At 41.8% G+C, this 18962-nt stretch overlaps 1 protein-coding gene across 12 annotated transcripts in view; it reads right to left on the reverse strand.

The window, feature by feature from the left end:
* SETX (senataxin) overlaps positions 1 to 18962 on the reverse strand; it is a 100100-nt gene that overhangs the window by 17284 nt on the left and 63854 nt on the right. For all 12 annotated transcript variants that reach the window (XR_004433303.1, XM_033194724.1, XM_033194766.1 and 9 more), the window contains 6 exons: positions 11665 to 11766; positions 11351 to 11466; positions 9170 to 9241; positions 6358 to 6507; positions 3958 to 4065; positions 444 to 631 (listed from right to left, as the gene is read on the reverse strand). Coding sequence is in view for 11 of the 12 variants with exons in the window: in XM_033194724.1 (XP_033050615.1) it covers positions 444 to 631; positions 3958 to 4065; positions 6358 to 6507; positions 9170 to 9241; positions 11351 to 11466; positions 11665 to 11766 (736 nt within the window). In the remaining variant the exon portion in view is untranslated. The remainder of the gene's footprint in view (positions 1 to 443; positions 632 to 3957; positions 4066 to 6357; positions 6508 to 9169; positions 9242 to 11350; positions 11467 to 11664; positions 11767 to 18962) is intronic.

The following is an 18962-nucleotide window of genomic DNA, read 5'->3' on the forward strand; positions in this document are numbered from 1 at the left end:
TTCTACAAAAAGAAAAATACAAACATTTGCCAGGCATGGTGGTGACTGAGTGTAGTTCCAGCTACTCAGGAGGCTGAGGCAGGTGGATCGATTGAGCCTGGAAGTTTGAAGCTACAGTGAGCCAGGATTGTGCCACTACACTCATTCTGTCTGGGTGACAGAATGAGACACTGTCTTCCAAAAAAAAAAAAGGACTGAAAGCGGATATACCAAAATGTGTTACCAGTGATTATTTCTGGTTAGTATAAATATAGGTGACTTTTTCCCCCTTTCATTTTTATGTGCTCTGCTGTATTCAACACGATGGCTATTATAACAAGAGAAAATTATTAATCCTCTATGATTTATGCTTTTTATGACAAGACCTAAGAAGAAGAGAGTAAAATGTCTATTCTTCATAAGTAGCTAAACTACTAAGGTCACGAGCAGTAAGGGGAACTCACCTATTTGTTTTTAAGTTTCTGTTGTAAATATAATTAGAAGGGAAGAGGCATATGTCTGGATGCATCCTGTACTGCACAGTGAGCTGCAGAATAGGCAGCCTGCTGATCATGTTGTGTTCTACATTCTCTTCCAGCAGTCTGCAGAAGCGAGCCATCATTGACTGGTCGTAGCCATACTCCTGTGCTTTCTGTGAGGGGCAAAATAAAGCAATAATTTCCAAGAATTCATTTCTATCTTTCCCACTATTATAAACACGATTACTGAGATCTAATATGTACATGGCAATGTTCAGGTAGCATAAGATTACCAACCACAGCTTCAGACAAAAAAGGTGTTTCTGACTCTGATCCTCAAAATGCCATGAATCTTTTTTTTTGGAGACACAGTAGTGCTCTATCGCCCAGGCTGGAGTGCAGTGAGTGGCATGATCTCATCTGCAACCTCCACCTCCCGGGTTCAAGCGAATTCTCATGTCTCTGGCCTCCTGAGTAGCTGGGATTACAGGCATGAGCCACCACACCCAGCCAAAATGCCATGAATCTTGAATACATGTGGGGGTATTTTCTACTCATAAACTGCTAATGAAAGAGATACGATCTCGTGAAAGACGACTGATGCTATTTTGATGCTACAAGATGCCACCCAAAAAAACCAACAATAAAGAAAGCAGAGAAATGTAACACAGATTTCAACAATTATTTCCGGGGGTATACCTTCACAGACAGACATACTGAATGCCACTGTAAACAAGCCTTTTGAAGACAAAATTCTTCATTCATCCATCTAATGTGTACTAAGCACCTATAATCTGGAGTGCTAAGACTTCCCGTGAAATTAAGTTTCACGGGACTTAATTTCCAGTGAAGGAAACAGACTCGACTTACGTGTTAGCCATCCCTAATCCAAAAATTCAAAATATTCCAATGAGCATATCCTTTGAGCGTGAACTTTAAGTATAATGTCAGCACTTGGGAAGTTTCAGATAGTGAAGCATTTCAAATTTTTGAATTAGGAATGCCCAAGCTGTGCTAAATGGATTTCACAAACCAAATAATGGGTTATACTCTGCAATCTGAAAAACAGTGACCAAAGTGACAAACGGGATAAACTGTCTTGATGTTATTACAGTTGTGCCTTGGGATATACTTTCCAATGGCGGCATCATAGAAAGTTTCAAAAAGTACTTTATCTTAAATAACCTGGAAGTAAAAATGTACTGAAAACTTCACTAAGATGATGGAATCTTCATGAGTGATGTGAAAGATACTGGTACTGAAGATGTACAAAGCCTGAATAAACTTGTTTCACAAACTATGAGAGTGGAAAAAAGGCACTACTTCTTAACCTATTCATGTGTGTGATTTTAAACAGGTTTGTGTAAGTAAAAAATAATTATTAATAGACATATGACAATTTTGCCTAAATCCTCAAAAGTTTATCTGCGTTAGCTCACAAAATCTAATTTTTAATCTTTTCTTTGGGCAAACACAAAAGGAACTTATATAAGGTAACACATCTACCTTCAGACAAAACCTTAGTCCATTCTACAAATGACATAGAATTTATTTATATTCTGACATGGGAGAATGCCCCTGATTTACTGATTGAAAAAAAAAAAAAAAAAAATTCTGCACAGAATGATTTTGCCACCTTTAAACAAAACCAAACCCATGTACATATACACATAAATATATACATGTATACAAAGCATATGCCACTTTTTAGTAACTGACTGCTATCCCCTAGAATATAAACACCATGACTCATGGCAGGGATTTTGTCTGTTTTCTTCACTGTCATAACCCCAGGACCTAAACAGCACCTGAATTACGCTGGCACTCAGTATATACATACTGAAAAAGATGAACACACACACAAATGCCCAGCAATATCCATTAAAAATACTCACTTTCACTGTAATTATCACTAGAAATAGGTGGTCAAAAAAGGCACCTTATGGAAATGAACTTTGTAATTATTTTCTCAAAATAGCCTGTTTTATTTGTACAACAATTTAAAAAGCACAAACGGATTTTTTTCTAATTTTTGTTGTTTTTATCAATCATTAAACTAGGCAGTAAAGTTGAGGCCAATTAACAATCTCTCTTTTCACTATATACTAAGGCCCTTCAATGAAATACTGTATTATTTAAAGAAATGGGATACAGAATTTGCTCTTCATTATTCTCCATGAACAGAGTTACCTGCAGCAGTTCTTCCCTACACACACGGGTTTTCACTGGGTGACAGGTGTGCTTCTGGGCCACACACTAACGTGATCACGTACCTATGCTCAAATGTCATACAAAGAACTGCGCTATCATTCTGAATAATTCCGAAGTCAAAAACCACTAACGATAACCACCTGCATTCACGCCATACTTCAACAAAAATGCTTTGAAAATGATCTATTTTCTAGGATTATTTGAGGCCACTGCTCAATTATCTGTATAAATAATCTATGCTATTAGTAAAAAATACACATTTTATTAAATTTTAAAACCTCTTCAGATTACTTCAAAACATCTACTGAATCCTGATTCTGATGTGCATTTCCAAGAGACGTCTTTCCTGAGATTAAAAAAAAACCCAACAAAGTACACTAGACTACAATCTGATTCTTCTCTTCCCGAAGTCAGAGTTCACAACTCTTTTTTTTCCCCAGTACCTTCACTTTCAGATGATGTGAGGGGCACAGACATTTCTTGTATGAACACTAGAATATCAAATTCTAAAAATAGAAATGTACTCCAAAATTAAATTAACTTCATGTTTTCCTCAATTTGTACATATTTAAATAAAAATGAGGAGGGTGGGATTCTTCTCCTTATTTGTGCAGTTTTTCATTTATTATTGTTTTGGTGTTTGTATGATTAAAATAAATCAGATTCAGCTCTTAAAAGACATGCATACTGCCTTTCCCAAAGCTTGGTTTCCATGGCACGTCATCCATCTAGGCTTCCAGTCCCTGACACACTGCTTCTGCCACACATACACAGAAGAACAACTATGAACAAAGGGGTATTTTTAGGAATTTTTTTTTTTTTCTTTTTTTTGTTGAGACGGAGTCTCGCTCTGTCGCCCAGGCTGGAGTGCAGTGGCCGGATCTCAGCTCACTGCAAGCGCCGCCTCCTGGGTTCACGCCATTCTCCTGCTTAAGCCTCCCGAGTAGCTGGGACTACAGGCGCCCGCCACCTCGCCCGGCTACTTTTTTTGCATTTTTTAGTAGAGACGGGGTTTCACCATGTTAGCCAGGATGGTCTCGATCTCCTGACCTCGTGATCTGCCCGTCTCGGCCTCCCAAAGTGCTGGGATTACAGGCTTGAGCCACCGCGCCTGGCCCTTTTTTTTTTTGCTTACTAAGACTCAATCTGTGCTTCTCTTTTCTCAGTTACTGCTTACTTTTCCCTCCAAATTAAGAGGCCAATCCAAGAAAGATGTCTCTCCCTCCGGAAAACAAACATTTTAAAAAGCCCCTTCCATTTTAAAGCAATCTGAACATAAAAAACTTACCATAGAGATGACCGTGGGAGGGAGCTGCTTGGGATCTCCTACTAGGATGAGCTTATTGCAACGATGGATGAGTGGGGTAAGAGTCTCAATTTCACAAGACTGTCCAGCCTTGGTAAGATACAGAAGGAAAAGGCAGTCTTAACAATCTTTACCATTCATCCATATAGTTTATCTGATTAAAGTTCTAACCATTCAGAAAAGTACCACACTTCTCCTGCACCAAATGTCAAAAATAAGGATTTACCTGAAATCAAAAAACAAAACAAAACCAACAAAATAAGTCCTCCAGGCTGTGTGCAGTGGCTCACACATGTAATGCCAGTACTTTGGGAAGCTGAAGCGGGTGGATCACCTGAGGTCAGGAGTTCAAGACCAGCCTGGCCAACATGGCGAAACCCCATCTCTACTAAAAATACCAAAAAAATTAGCTCGGCGTGGTAGCCAGTGTCTATAATCCCAGCTACTCGGGAGGCTAAGGCAGGAGAATTGCTTGAACCCAGGAGGCAGAGGTTGCAGTGAGCCAAGATCACATTGCTGCACTCCAGCCTCGGTAACAGAGCGAGACTCAGTCTCAAAAAAAAAACAAGGAATAAAGTAAACTCTCCAAACACATGTTTTTTAAAAAAATCAAACACGTATTTGAAGTCAGCCACCAAGTGGGCCACTACCGCTTAGGAACCAGCCGTAAGTTCAGAAGGCCATGCACATCCTAGATGTGTGCTTTTTTTTTTTTTTTTGAGGCAGAGTCTCACTCTGTCGCCCGGGCTGGAGTGCAGTGGCCGGATCTCAGCTCACTGCAAGCTCCGCCTCCCGGATTTACGCCATTCTCCTGCCTCAGCCTCCCGAGTAGCTGGGACTACAGGCGCCCGCCACCTCGCCCGGCTAGTTTTTTTGTATTTTTAGTAGACGAGGTTTCACCGTGTTAGCCAGGATGGTCTCGATCTCCTGACCTCGTGATCCGCCCGGTCTCGGCCTCCCAAAGTGCTGGGATTACAGGATTGAGCCACCGTGCCCGGCCAGATGTGTGCTCTTTGTTCTTGCTGGGCATGAGCCTGAAAAAAATTTTTCTCCTCTAAAGTCCTTTTAAAACTTTATTTTAAAATTTTTATTTATTTATTTAAAAATTTTTTTTTTGAGACAGAGTCTCACTGTCACCCAGGCTGGAGGGCAGTGGCATGATGGTCGTTCACCGCCTCCCGGGCTCAAGCAATCCTCTCACCTCAGCCTCCCGAATAGCTGGGATTACAGGCACATGCCATCACACCTGGCTAATTTTTGTATTTTCAGTAGAGACAAGGTTTCACCATGTTGCCCAGGTTGGTCTCAAACTCCTGGGCTCAAGTGATCCACCCTCCTCAGTCTCCCAAAGTGCCTGGATTACAGGTGTGTGCCACCATGACCAGGCCCTTTTCAAAACTTTGTATTCGAGGTTCATAAATCCCATCAGGAGTGTCCAGGAGTGTGTTTCCCCATAGCTTTCTTCCTTGTTCCTCAGCATGCCTCTCTGATCACGAGACTCAAATTTCTCTTAAATTCAATGACATTTTCTTCAACTATTTAATCATTTCCACTTTTTGTTCTTTCCTTCTGGTGAAAACTGGATCTTAGGTCTCCTGATCACTCAATTCTCTGGTATCTCCTGTTCCATTTCTTTTGTCTTCTGACTCTACATTATGACAAACAGCAGGTACCCAATAAATGTTTGCTCAAAGAGTGAATTAGGAATAAAGGATGTCAGGTGAACATACTATGGCTCAAAGCTGTCCAAAATTATATTAAAACTACATCAAAAGGTTACCAGAGGCACTCTAAGCAGGAGCGAGACAGTCACTCAGCAGAGATTTTGTTAGAAATCATCAGTCATCCTCAAGACTAACCCCCAAATACGGGAAAATCCACTTTCACTATGGAGGGCCATTAAGGAGTATATTTCTTTTTTTTTTTTTTGGAGACGGAGTCTCGCTCTTTCGCCCAGGATGGAGTGCAAGTGGCCAGATCTCAGCTCACTGCAAGCTCTGCCTCCCAGGTTTACGCCATTCTCCTGCCTCAGCCTCCCGAGTAACTGGGACTACAGGCGCCCGCCACCTCGCCCGACTAGTTTTTTTTTTTTTTGTATTTTTTAGTAGAGACGGGGTTTCACCGTGTTAGCCAGGATGGTCTCGATCTCCTGACCTCGTGATCCGCCCGTCTCAGCCTCCCAAAGTGCTGGGATTACAGGCTTGAGCCACCGCGCCTGGCCATAAGGAGCATATTTCTACATAAGGGAATACACATGTAATAGCAGGTAAAAATCAGATGCAAAAAAACCCCACATCTCCTCAACATCTCAGCAGCCACAATTAATCTAAGACTTACTCCTCATAGTACTAGTCAAAGTTGTATGGCTGACTGTTGACTGACCTCATCAACAATGACACAGCTGAAGGGGACACCCCCTTGCCCCCGGAAAGCAGATTCAAGTAGTAAGCCACCACTTGTGCTCAATGTGCAGCAGATGACATGGGACTCTAAGATGATGATACTCTGTGTTTTCTGTGGGCGTCCTTGAACCTAAGAGAACAAAGATTAAATCAATATTCAGCTGTACATCAATCCTTGACTATGACAGGCCTATGTTTACTATAAAACACTCACTATTTATTATGTGACAGAAAAACATTTAGTAAAAGTTAGGGGGAAACCCTCAAATCTAGGAAACAACAGAAACGTTCAAGATAATCCCAAACCGGAAAGAACGTGTGCTTTGTGGCTGAAACACAGAATATGATTTAAGCACATTAAAAATTCTTATCCAGGGTTTGACTTGGTCAAAGTAGATTACAATCCTTCCTGTAGTCAGATATATGTAGGTAGGTATCTGAATTAGAGATGTAATAATCCTGAGTTGTGAATTATCTGAGTAAAACCAGGGTTAGAATTCAGCTTGAATGTACATTTTTCTGTTAGTTTTTAAGTATATAATATTGTCCTTTCCCTTTTTTTAGTGCTTTTGCTAGTACTAACAAAAATGCCTGTGAACCTGACAAATATTCTATTTCCACAGTAAGAAAAACAAGTGTGGCCTCCTTCTATAATGCAATGTACTGTGATGGAGCCTGACAACGTGGATGATGCCTCACAATCATACCATGCAGTGCTCAAATAAATCAGCATTTTCATCAGAGATTCAGTTTGCTTCTTTTTGCTACTAAGAAGTAGAGGTGATTCATCTCAGCACATACGATATATTCAACCATGCAATTCAAGGCATGCGTGTGAGCTTTAGGAAGACAGTAGCACTGTGGTCCTCCACAGCTCACACAGTAAAGCACTCTCAGACACTGTCCTCAGCCCTCCAGTGAGTAAACTGCAAGCGCAGTTTCATGGCCCACACAACACATGTGATGAGCAGCAAAAAACATCTGTGAAGATGGACTTCATCCTTGACTCAGGAAAGATTAATCTGGGGTTCTGTTTAAAACTTTAATCAAAAGCTTTCACATAATTTTTAGTTTAAATAAACTGCTAATGAAAATATGCATTAAATTCAACTGTATTTTAGTCCACAGAGAAAGATCGTAATACATTCAGGAGAAAAACTTCAGCAAAAATACTACTAATGTCATCAGTTACTATTACCCTCTTTCCCTGACCCCAGTGCAGTTTGATTAGGGCTGCATTCTGACAATCACGGTATACACCTGGCTCAGCCAAGCTTCAATTAGTCTAAATCTTACAGGATATTTTCACGTCCAAAAAGTACTGGGGAAAAGCTACAAAATATTACAGGAGCCTTATGATCTAACGCAAGTACAAGGAGTTTATGCTCTAAGCCAAGAATTGCAAAAAACAAAAACCAAAAATCAAAGTGCTGTACTTTCTTATGCCAAATTCTGCCCATCATCACTCTACTCGTGTCCAGGTTGGAGCTCTGGAGGGCTCACAGTTGCCACCCTCACCCTAAAGCTCACACAGGTGACCTTTTTTTTTTAATAGGGAAAACACCCATAAAGCTAGTTTCATTAACTGTTTATCTGATGATAATTATCATAATTGTTTTTTGCAGTCTGTGGGAAGCAGAAATAGAGCACCTCATAAGAAGGAATTTAAATATTTATTGAGACCTAAAACAGAAAAAAGATAATTTATAACCACCTCTTTCTTAGAAATCTTAGATGGTGTTAAGAATTCATTCTTAGGTTAAAGAAAAAAATGCAAATGTTGTTACACCATTTTCTCCATTTCCACAGAAGTCTGTAATTTTTCATAACAATTTAAAATGTTAACTGAGAAAAGCCCATAGCTGGCTGGGCATAGTGACTCATGCCTGTAAAGCCAACACTTTGGGAGGCTGAGATGGGCAGATGACTTGAGGTTGGAAGTTCCAGACCAGTCTGGCCAACACATGATGAAACCGCGTTTCTATTAAAAATACGAAAAAAATAGGGCCCAGCGTGGTGGCTCACACCTGTAATCCCAGCACTTAGGGAGGAGGTGGGCAGATCACAAGGTCATGCGATCAAGACCATCCTGGCCAACATGGTGAAACTACAAAATTTAGCTGGGGGCAGTGGCATGCGCCTGCAGTCTCAGCTACTTGGGAGGCTGAGGCAGGAGAATTGCTCAAACCCAGGAGGCAGAGGTTGCAGTGAACTGAGATCGTGCCACTACACTCCAGCCTGGTGACAGAGTAAGACTCTGTCTCAAAAAAAAAAAGGCCAGGTGTGGTGGCTCACGCTTGTAATCCCAGCACTTTGGGAGGCTGAGGCAGGAGGATCATGACGTCATGAGATCAAGCCCATCCTGGCCAACATGGTGAAACCCCGTCTTTATTAAAAATACAAAACTTAGCTGCACGTGGTGGCACATGCCTGTAAACCTAGCTACTCGGGAGGCTGAGGCAGGAGAATCGCTTGAACCTGGGAGGTAGAGGTTGCAGTGAGCCGAGATCATGCCACTGCACTCCAGTCTGGTGACAGAGCGAGACTCCATCTCAAAAAAAAAAAAAAAAAAAAAATTAGCCAGGCATGGTGGTGCACGCCTGTAATCCCAGCTACATGGGAGGCTGAGGTTGCAGTGAGCTGAGATCATGCCACTCCACCCCAGCCTGAGAGACAGAGTAAGACTCTGTCTCCAAAAAAAATAAAGCCCATAGCTTGTCGGAGCAGTCGTACTTACATTAAAAAATAATAATAAAATGAGATTAAGAAAATGCTACAGGTGAACTACTTACCTCTTTAATTTTAGAAGCAAGTTCCTGCCTTTCCTTAGAAACTTTGGAAATGTTTTCATCTAATTCTTGCCTCTGGAAAAAATTCAAATGTCATAATTAAAACTAAACTAAGCATTTTTAAATGCCTTCCAATGGACTGCCTCTAATTTTAAAAGAGCCTGTATTTTACCAATGAAAAATGTGTTTACCCAGTTTATTTCCTCTTTACCACTAGAGTCCTGATGCATTCTGTGTGCTGCTAAGACTCAGCTGTGTCCTGTGCGCTGCACGTGAGCAGTCTGCTTAGCATTCCAGCCCTGGGAGCATCACACCGCCCTTAACTTCCAGGTGATTCAAATGAGGCTATAAATCACACCCCAACGATTCCTCTGGCCACAGTGATGGGCATCTAACACAGGCCTGGCCAATCATGGCACCCATCTTCTTAAAAATACGGATTAGACCCATCTTCTTAAAAATACGGATTAGCGGCCGGGCGCGGTGGCTCAAGCCTGTAATCCCAGCACTTTGGGAGGCCGAGATGGGCAGATCACGAGGTCAGGAGATCGAGACCATCCTGGCTAACACGGTGAAACCCCCGTCTCTACTAAAAAATACAAAAAACTAGCCGGGCGAGGTGGCAGGCGCCTGTAGTCCCAGCTACTCGGGAGGCTGAGGCAGGAGAATGGCGTAAACCGGGAGGCGGAGCTTGCAGTGAGCTGAGATCCGGCCACTGCACTCCAGCCTGGGCGACAGAGCGAAACTCCGTCTCAAAAAAAAAAAAAAAAAATACGGATTAGCTCACCCAGGGACTAAACTAACTGCTTTTTTGGATATATGGATGCTAAGAGAAAGACCTTCTCTCCCTATGGGGTTTCTAAGTTGAGATAGTGGAAGCCCTGAGATGCTGACACTCACCTTCTCCCGAAGGAGAAATGGCTGACACACAGAAAAACAAATTATGGACTGGAGAAATGATGTCATTTGAGCCTCTGGATCCACCCATACTGAAGCTAATTCCCTTTCTGTCTAACCTAATTTGAACTGGGCTCAACATGCAACTTAAAGATAACTAATAAACTCAGTATAGCTTTAATATAAGGCAGTACAGCCTATAAGCCAAATGCAAGGCCACGTGCAGGGACACATGCCTGTAATCCTGGCACTTTGGGAGGCTAAGGTGAGAGGACTGCTTGAGGCAAGAAGTTCAGACCACCTGGGGCAACATGGCAAGACCCAGTTTCTACAGAAAACACACAAAAAAATTAGCCAGGCATGATGGCACACAGCTGTAGTCCCAACTACTCAAGAGGCTGAGACAGAAAGACAGCTCACTTGAGTCCAAGAGCTTGAGGCTAAATTGAACCACAACTGCACCACTGCACTCCAGCCTAGGCCACAAAGTGAGATCCTATCTCAAAAATAAACAAAAATGCAACATCCCATCTATTTTTGTAAGTAAAGTGCTACTGGAACACAGCCACATCCATTTATTTATATATTATCTATGGCTGCCTTTGTGCTACCAAAAGCAGAGTTGAATAGCTGCAACAGAAAGCAACCATATGGCTTGCAAAGTCTAAAATCTTTACTGGAGTATCTTGCCCTTTACAAAAAAGTTTTTAGAAAGATTTTTTAAAAAAAGAAATTTTAATAAAAACAAAAAAATTAAAACCAAAAGGACAAAAAAAAAAAAAAAAGCAGAAAGAAATGTGTTAACCTGAGACACATTTTTAGCATCTTAGTACACATTTTTATACACGAATCATGCCATTCCCCAATAAATAAAGGGCATTAAATACTCATTAATTAGACTAATTGCAATGGCTCATGCCCGCAATCCCAGCACTTTGGGATGCTGAGGTGGGCAGATCAACTTGAGGCTGGGAGTTCGAGACTAGCCTGGCCAACGTGATGAAACCTTATCTCCATTAAAAACACAAAAAATTAGCTGGGTGTGGTGGCCCATCCTTGTAATCCCAGCTACTTGGGAGGCTGAGGCAGGAGGATCACCTGAACACAAGAAGTTGAGGCTGTAGTGAGTCAGGATTGTGCTACTGCACTCCAGCCTGGGAGACAGAGCAAGACTCTATCTCAGAAAAAAAAAAAAAAAAGAAAGAAAAGAAAAAGAAAAAACTTGTTAACCAGTTTGCATAACTGAGTTATTATTTAAAGAACATTATTTAAGAAATGCAGAGATACCTGTATTTCCCGTCCACCTCGGCACAGAGCTCGCTGCCGGGAAAGCTCATCCAACTGATAATCTAGAAATTCCTTTCTTTTATGCATCGCCTGAACATGAGAAGGTAAATCTTTTTCTAATAAAAATAACAAATAAAAAATTATATGCTATTCTAATTCTAACAAACTCACACACATATACAACACAATGAGAAGAAAAATTAGTTCCCAAAGCCAGACTAATTCTGGAGGCTTCAAATTACCTTTAGTGCCCAAGTCATTTTCCACCAAACGAAACAGAGAAAACACTAGTATATACCACATTCAGTACTTACTCATTCTGTGGTTTACTTGGCTGTCCAAACTGAACTTTAGAACCTCATTATTGATAGACTTTTCTGGACCCAGTCGTACTAAATTTATATCTCCACAGTTTCCTGTTGGTAAGAATCACAGTTAAGGACTAATAAGGACACTGCTGATCCATCCTGTCTCTATACATAGTATCTATATTTCTAAGTAAATGTTAATAATCAGAGAAGGGCACGAACATGAACTTCCAATTAACTAGACACCCGGGACTATACCACAAACTTCTTATACATTATTTCAGATATTGTTCCTAACAACCCTATATGGCAAGTACTTATCATTTCTACCTAATAAAAGCTAGCAAGGCCATCTAAACAGTACACTGCAGAGCTGAGATTCTATTATAGTAACATTTTCAAACTATGTTCAGTAGAACATTCCACAGCAAAATAGATTCAAGAAAAATGTTGGGATAAAATAAATGAAGCAGTTCTCTTATGTTAGGAAAAGGGCTTGTGGGGTGCCTGCATAAACTGGCCATACAAATATGGAACAATAAGTTGTGGAAAGCCACAAGAAGTCTCTGAGGAGGAAAGCCTTCTAATTGCCATCACGTTCCCATGACCAGAACGTGACCTGCTCTCCTATCTATAAACACTGTGCTCAAGGAGAAAGACACTCCTTTGAAGCATCGGAATGTGGCCAGATATGCTGGCTCCTAGTTAGGCCCACTCCCCACAGCTGCTCTCCAAAAAGTTAAAAAATAAATCAGTAGTTAAGTTTATACTGCTTCAGCACAAAGAAATTTATCTAAACTGCCATTGCTATAGATTAGGTGTATGACACACCGCCCCGCTTTCACCATTTCACCCCTGAACATCTGCTTCTTAAATCTAAGTGATTGTACTCAATAAATAGTGTGGAGATCAGAGCTTGGCACCTTTACAGCCTCTGATTTGCTATGGCCCCCTGGCTCCCTCCTTTATGAACTCTTAACCTGTCTCTTCTCATTCCTTTGTCACCACCGGATTTCGCGTACCCTGCGGGTGGTGTTGAGGCTGGTCCCTAACACTCTTAACCGCAGAATATTTCAAGAACTTTTATATGTTATATATTAACATGTAATTTTCAGAACAGAATCTTATGACACCATCGAGTCTTCTTTTGCAGAATACTCAAGATAAAGTTTTTAAAACTATGTTCCACCTCACCTTGATACTCTAGAAAGTAAGGGACACAAGATGATAGAAATTCTTGGATATAGTAACTGCAAAAACTATAAAAATCAATTTAACTTGCCTGTTTATTAACCACATTTTAATCTCAGGTTAACACATTTCTTTTTGCTTTTTTCTTGTCCTTTTGGTTTTAATTTTCTTTTATTATAACTTCTTCTATTGGGTTTTTTTTTAATCTTTTTTCTGGCCAGGCACAGTGGCTCACGCCTATAATCCCAGCACTTTGGGAGACAGAGGTGGGCAAATCACTTGAGGTCAGGAGTTTGAGACTAGCCTGGCCAATATGGCAAAACCCCATCTCTACTAAAAATACAAAAATTAGCCAGTCATGGTGGCACGCACCTGTAATCTCAGCTACTCAGGAGGCTGAGGCAGGAAAGTTGCCTGAACCCAGGAGGTGGAGGTTGCAGTAAGCCAAAGATTGCACCACTGCACTCCAGCCCGGGTGACAGAGCGAGATTCCATCTCAAAAACACAAACAAATTAAAAAAACACCTTTATTTGTCTTTTTTTCCCCCATGTGTTATTATTTTATCTAAAAATTCCCCACTACAAGGCTGGGCACAGTGGCTCACGCCTGTAATCCCAGAAGTTTGGGAGGCCAAGGCAGGTGGATCATGAGGTCAGGGGTTCGAGACCAGCCTGGAGAACATGGTGAAACCCCGTTTCTACTAAAAATACAAAAATTAGCTGGACGTAGTGGCACATGCCTGTAACCCCAGCTACTCGGGAGGCTGAGGCAGGAGAATTGCTTGAACCCAGGAGGTGGAGGTTGCAGTAAGCCAAAGATTGCACCACTGCACTCCAGCCTGGGAGACAGAGCGAGACTTCATCTCAAAAAAAAAAAAAAAAAAAAAAAAAATTTCCCCACTAAGGCCAGGTGCAGCGGCTCAGGGCTGTAATCCTAGCACTTTGGGAGGCCAAGGCAGGTGGATCATGAGGTCAGGGGTTCGAGACCAGCCTGGAGAACATGGTGAAACCCCGTTTCTACTAAAAATACAAAAATTAGCTGGACGTAGTGGCACATGCCTGTAACCCCAGCTACTCGGGAGGCTGAGGCAGGAGAATTGCTTGAACCCAGGAGGTGGAGGTTGCAGTAAGCCAAGATTGCACCACTGCACTCCAGCCTGGGAGACAGAGCGAGACTTCATCTCAAAAAAAAAAAAAAAAAAAAAAAATTTCCCCACTAAGGCCAGGTGCAGCGGCTCAGGGCTGTAATCCTAGCACTTTGGGAGGCCAAGGTAGGCAGACTGCTTGAATCCAGGAGTCTGAGACCAGCCTGGGCAACATGGTGGAACTCCACCTCTATCAAAAATGACAAAAATTGGCCAGGCGTGGTGGCGTCCCTCTGTGGTCCCAGCTACTTGGAAGGCAGAGATGGGAGGATTGCTTGAGCAGGGGAGGCGAGACCAGTCTCACAAATAAATAAATAAATATTCCCCACTGTATCACTGGGCTAAATTATGCAATCATGTAGCATTTGTCAGTATTTATTCCAATTGGACACGTCACAGTTATTTATTTACTGTCTATCTCCATCCTTTAAATATTAAGTCCCAAAATAATAGAGTTTTGTTTTGATCACCACCTAGAAGAGTGGTGGGTACATAATAAATACAATGATTATATGAAAAATGAATGGCTTATTTTTACAGTTATCTACAGCATATTTTTTACCCCAGTTCAGCTCATTTTCCTAAATTTAAGGCCAACATTTACTTCAGGGCTTGAAAACTTTTTTTCTTTTTTTTGAGATGGAGTCTCGCTCTGTCGCCCAGGCTGGAGTACAGTGGCGTGATCTCGGCTCACTGCAAGTTCTGCCTCCCAGGTTCACGCCAATCTCCTGCCTCAGCCTCCCGAGTAGCTGGGACTACAGGCACCCACCACCACGCCCGGCTAATTTTTTGTATTTTTAGTAGAGACGGGGTTTCACCATGTTAGCCAGGATGGTCTCGATCTCCTGACTTCGTGATCCGCCCGCCTCGGCCTCCCAAAGTGCTGGGATTACAGGCATGAGCCACTGCACCCGGCCTGAAAACTTCTTAATTCACTTATGTTTCCACCAGAAAGGCAGATGAGATGACCTGGAAACCCACCTACTATAAGCACCCAGAAATGTTCCACAAATTATAACAGACATCCTTTACATCGCTGGGTAAGCTCAGGGGAATGTTAAGAGAAATCCCTAGAGGCCAAAAACAGAGCGCTGAAAACCAGATTCGAAAGCCCCTGAGCTGTTGTGGCACCCATAAGGGAGCAAGGCTGGGCAGCAGTGTCTAGGTGCCTGGGTGTCTGTTTTGTTCTTCAACATTCTTGAGGGATAATTTACATTCAGTGAAAGGAACAGACTTTAAAATTCTATGAATTTGACATTGCCAAAGCTACCATTCCAATAAAAACACAGAAATTTCTACAATGGGAGCTTGGTAATGCCCACAAGAAAGTAGGGGGGCCTGGAAGAGGTGGAAGAATTAAAAACAAGTGTGATTATCTTGGCTTGGGCTAAACTACTAATCAAGCAATTTAATTAAATTTAATTCCATCTATTAATTATTGATTTAGATAAAATAATTTTTAAATAATTTATGTTTTCTGGCTTAGAAAAAATAAATGTTCTCCTTGTACTTTCTCACACCTAAGCCTGTGTCACACATGCATTTACGGAATAAATACATAATACAGCAAATGTGGTCGGGGCAGTGTCTCATGCCTGTGATCCCAGCACCTTGGGAGGCTGAGGCAACAGGATTGCTTGAAGCCAGCCTGGGCAACATGATGAGATCCTGTCTCTACAAGAAAAACTTAAAAATTAACCCAGTGTGGTGGCAAACCTGCAGATCTAGCTACTTGGGAGGGTGAGGCAGGAGGATCACTTGAGCCCAGGAGGGCGAGGCTGTAGTGAGCCATGATCATGCCGATGCACCCCAGCCTGAGTGACAGAGAGAGAACCTGTCTTTTAAAAAGAAAAAAAAAAAAAAAATCACCTCAAAGTTACTATGGGAATTAAATGAGAGGGGCACATAGGACTTGGCACATAATAAGCTCTTGTTAATAACAGCTATTGTAAGTTAATAAAACATCGAACGTTTCTAAAAAAAAAAAGCACTTTTCAGAAACAACCCTCCCCTCAATTTAAAAATTGAGACCTCTCTCAATTTTTAAAAATACAATAAGTAACAAAAAAATTTTTTTTAAAAGCACATGACAAAGGGTATCCAACCACAAATACAGTTGAGATTTTAAATATGAGAATACAATGAACCATTTTCAGTCAATATATACAAAAACCTTAGTTGAAGTAGAAATTTTTCTTGAAAAATACGAATTAGCAAAATTGACTCCAAACTAGAAAACATGAATAGACTTATAATCATTAATGACATTTAAACAGTAAACAGAAATTTATTCATTCTGTTAAAAAAAGACAACAAATACAAAATAAAACAATACCAATAACAAATCAGCCTTCAAGAAATAGACAAGTTGTCTTATACAAAACCTTCCAAATAACAACCAAAAAAAAAATCCCAACTTTTTTTTTTTTTTTTTTTTTTTTGAGATGCAGTGTTGCTCTATCACCCAGGCTGGAGTGTAGTGGTACGACCTCAGCTCACTGCAAGCTCCACCTCCTGGGTTCACGCCATTCTCCTACCTCAGCCTCCCGAGTAGCTGGGACTACAGGGGCCTGCCACCTCGCCCGGCTAATTTTTTGTATTTTTAGTAGAGAGGGGGTTTCACCATGTTAGCCAGGATGGTTTCGATCTCCTGACCTCGTGATCCACCCGCCTCGGCCTCCCAAAGTGCTGGAATTACAGGTGTCAGCCACCACACCAGGCCCCACTAATTTTTTAAAGCCTGTGTAACTTCAATACTAAAACTAGACAAATACAGTGTAATAAAAATTACAGGCTGGCCTCATTGATGAACATTAATTTCAAAGTCCTAAATAAAACACTAGCAATCTAGCAGTGTATTAAAAACTAATACAAGACACCAAGGTGACCTTATTCTGTAAGAATCAAAGACATTTTAACATCAGAAAAACATTGTAATCAACCATATTAACAGACTAAAGAAAAATTTCATTATCATTTGAAGCATGCAATAAAATTCAACACCCATTCACGATAAAAACGCTAATGAGAAAGCAACTCTTTTTTTTTTTTTTTTTTTGAGACGGAGTCTCGCTCTGTCCACCAGGCTGGAGTGCAGTGGCGCGATCTCGGCTCACTGCAAGCTCCGCCTCCTGGGTTCACGTTATTCTCCTGTCTCAGCCTCCCGAGTAGCTGGGACTACAGGCGCCCACCACCGCGCCCGGCTAATTTTTTGTATTTTTAGTAAAGACGGGGTTTCACCGTTGTCTCGATCTCCTGACCTTGTGATACACCTGCCTCGGCATCCCAAAGTGCTGGGATTACAGGCGTGAGCCACTGCGCCCGGCCGAGAAACCAACTCTTTACCCTACTAACAGGTATACGCAAAACCCAGAAATATACTTAATGGAGAGATGTTCAAGTCATTTCCTTAAAGGAGACCCAGGACCACTGGAAATAGTGAAAATGAAAGTACTGCAAAAGAAAAAAGGTCTCTCTACTCAGAGAGGATATCATTTGCTCTCTTATTTCTTTACTTAGAGACAGCTTCACTATTGTTGCCCAGGCTGGAGGGCAATGGCGCGATCTCGGCTCACTGCAACCTCCACTTCCCAGGTTCAAGTGATTCTCCTGCCTCAGCCTCCCAAGAAGCTGAGATGACAGGCCCATGCCACAACGTGCAGCCAATTTGTATTTTTAGTAGGGACAGCGTTTCACCATGTTGGTCAGGCTGGTCTCGAACTTCTGACCTCAGGTGATCCATCCACCTTGGCCTCCCAAAGTGCTGGGATTACAAGTGTGAGTCACTGCACCTGGGCTGCTCTCTAATTTAAAAAAAAAAATAAAGCCAGGCGCGTGGCTCACACCTGTAATCCCAGCACTCTGGAAGGCCAAAGCGGACGGATCATGAGGTCAGGAGATCGAGACCATCCTGGCCAACACAGTGAAACCCCGTCTCTACTTAAAAAATGCAAAAAATTAGCCGGGAGTTGTGGCGGGCGCCTGTAGTCCCAGCTACTCTGGAGGCTGAGGCAGGAGAATGGCACAATCCTGGGAGGCGGAGCTTGCAGTGAGCCGAGAACGCGCTACTACACTCCAGCCTGGGAGACAGAGCGAGACTCCGTCTCAAAAAAATAAAAATAAAAATAAAAAATAAAAAACCCAACCTAGACACCTCGTTTGCCTCACCCTAGTCCTGGCCCAGCTGTGCAGTCAATACACACCTGAAAAGCAGCTTAAGCTCACGCCATCAGGGAAAGGCAAATTGAAACTACCAACTGCATGCTGCACAGGGACTGCTCTTGGGAGCATAACTGGTACAATCACTTTCAAGAATGTGGTACTACCTAGAAAACCGAAGATGTACAAACCCTTGAACCCCCACATTTTCACTTCGAGATACACATATGCTAGAGACCCGTGTTTTAGTGAAGTTTTTTAATGCTCATCTCAAGTTTGAAATAAAAAATTGAAAAGAAACTAAATTATCGATGAATAAATTTTGCATGCCTTCAATGAAACACACTATAGCAGTTAATATGAGTGACGACAGCTATTCACAATATCAATCTCACGAATGTAAAAGCAAGTGGAAAAATGTAAATCAGAGATTGACAATGTATTGTATGTTTTAAGAGCAAATGAATTCTATGTGTAGGTAATACATATGTGATATAAAGAAAAACGTGTGTGATCCCTCAGAATAAAGATGACATGTTCCAGCCTCTCTTATACATCGGTGTGGCCAAAAGAAAATAAGCAGAGGTGCTATTGGCAGGACCTAGAAACTTTCCTTATAACATGGCTAGTATGTTCCCTCTGCCTCATCTTCATCTTTTCCTCACGTCTGCTGGAGCTGGAGCAGCTATCCTGACCACAGGTGCACTCGAGAATGGAGGCCACTCATGGTGGAGCAATCCACATGGAGCCCGGGTCTCCAGGGACTCTCTAAGGCAGAGTCGCCATACCAGTGACTCTGGTACCAGTTCT

This window comes from Trachypithecus francoisi, unplaced genomic scaffold (genome assembly GCF_009764315.1).
Source record: "Trachypithecus francoisi isolate TF-2019V2 unplaced genomic scaffold, Tfra_2.0 Contig01585, whole genome shotgun sequence".
Taxonomy (NCBI): Eukaryota; Metazoa; Chordata; class Mammalia; order Primates; family Cercopithecidae; genus Trachypithecus; species Trachypithecus francoisi.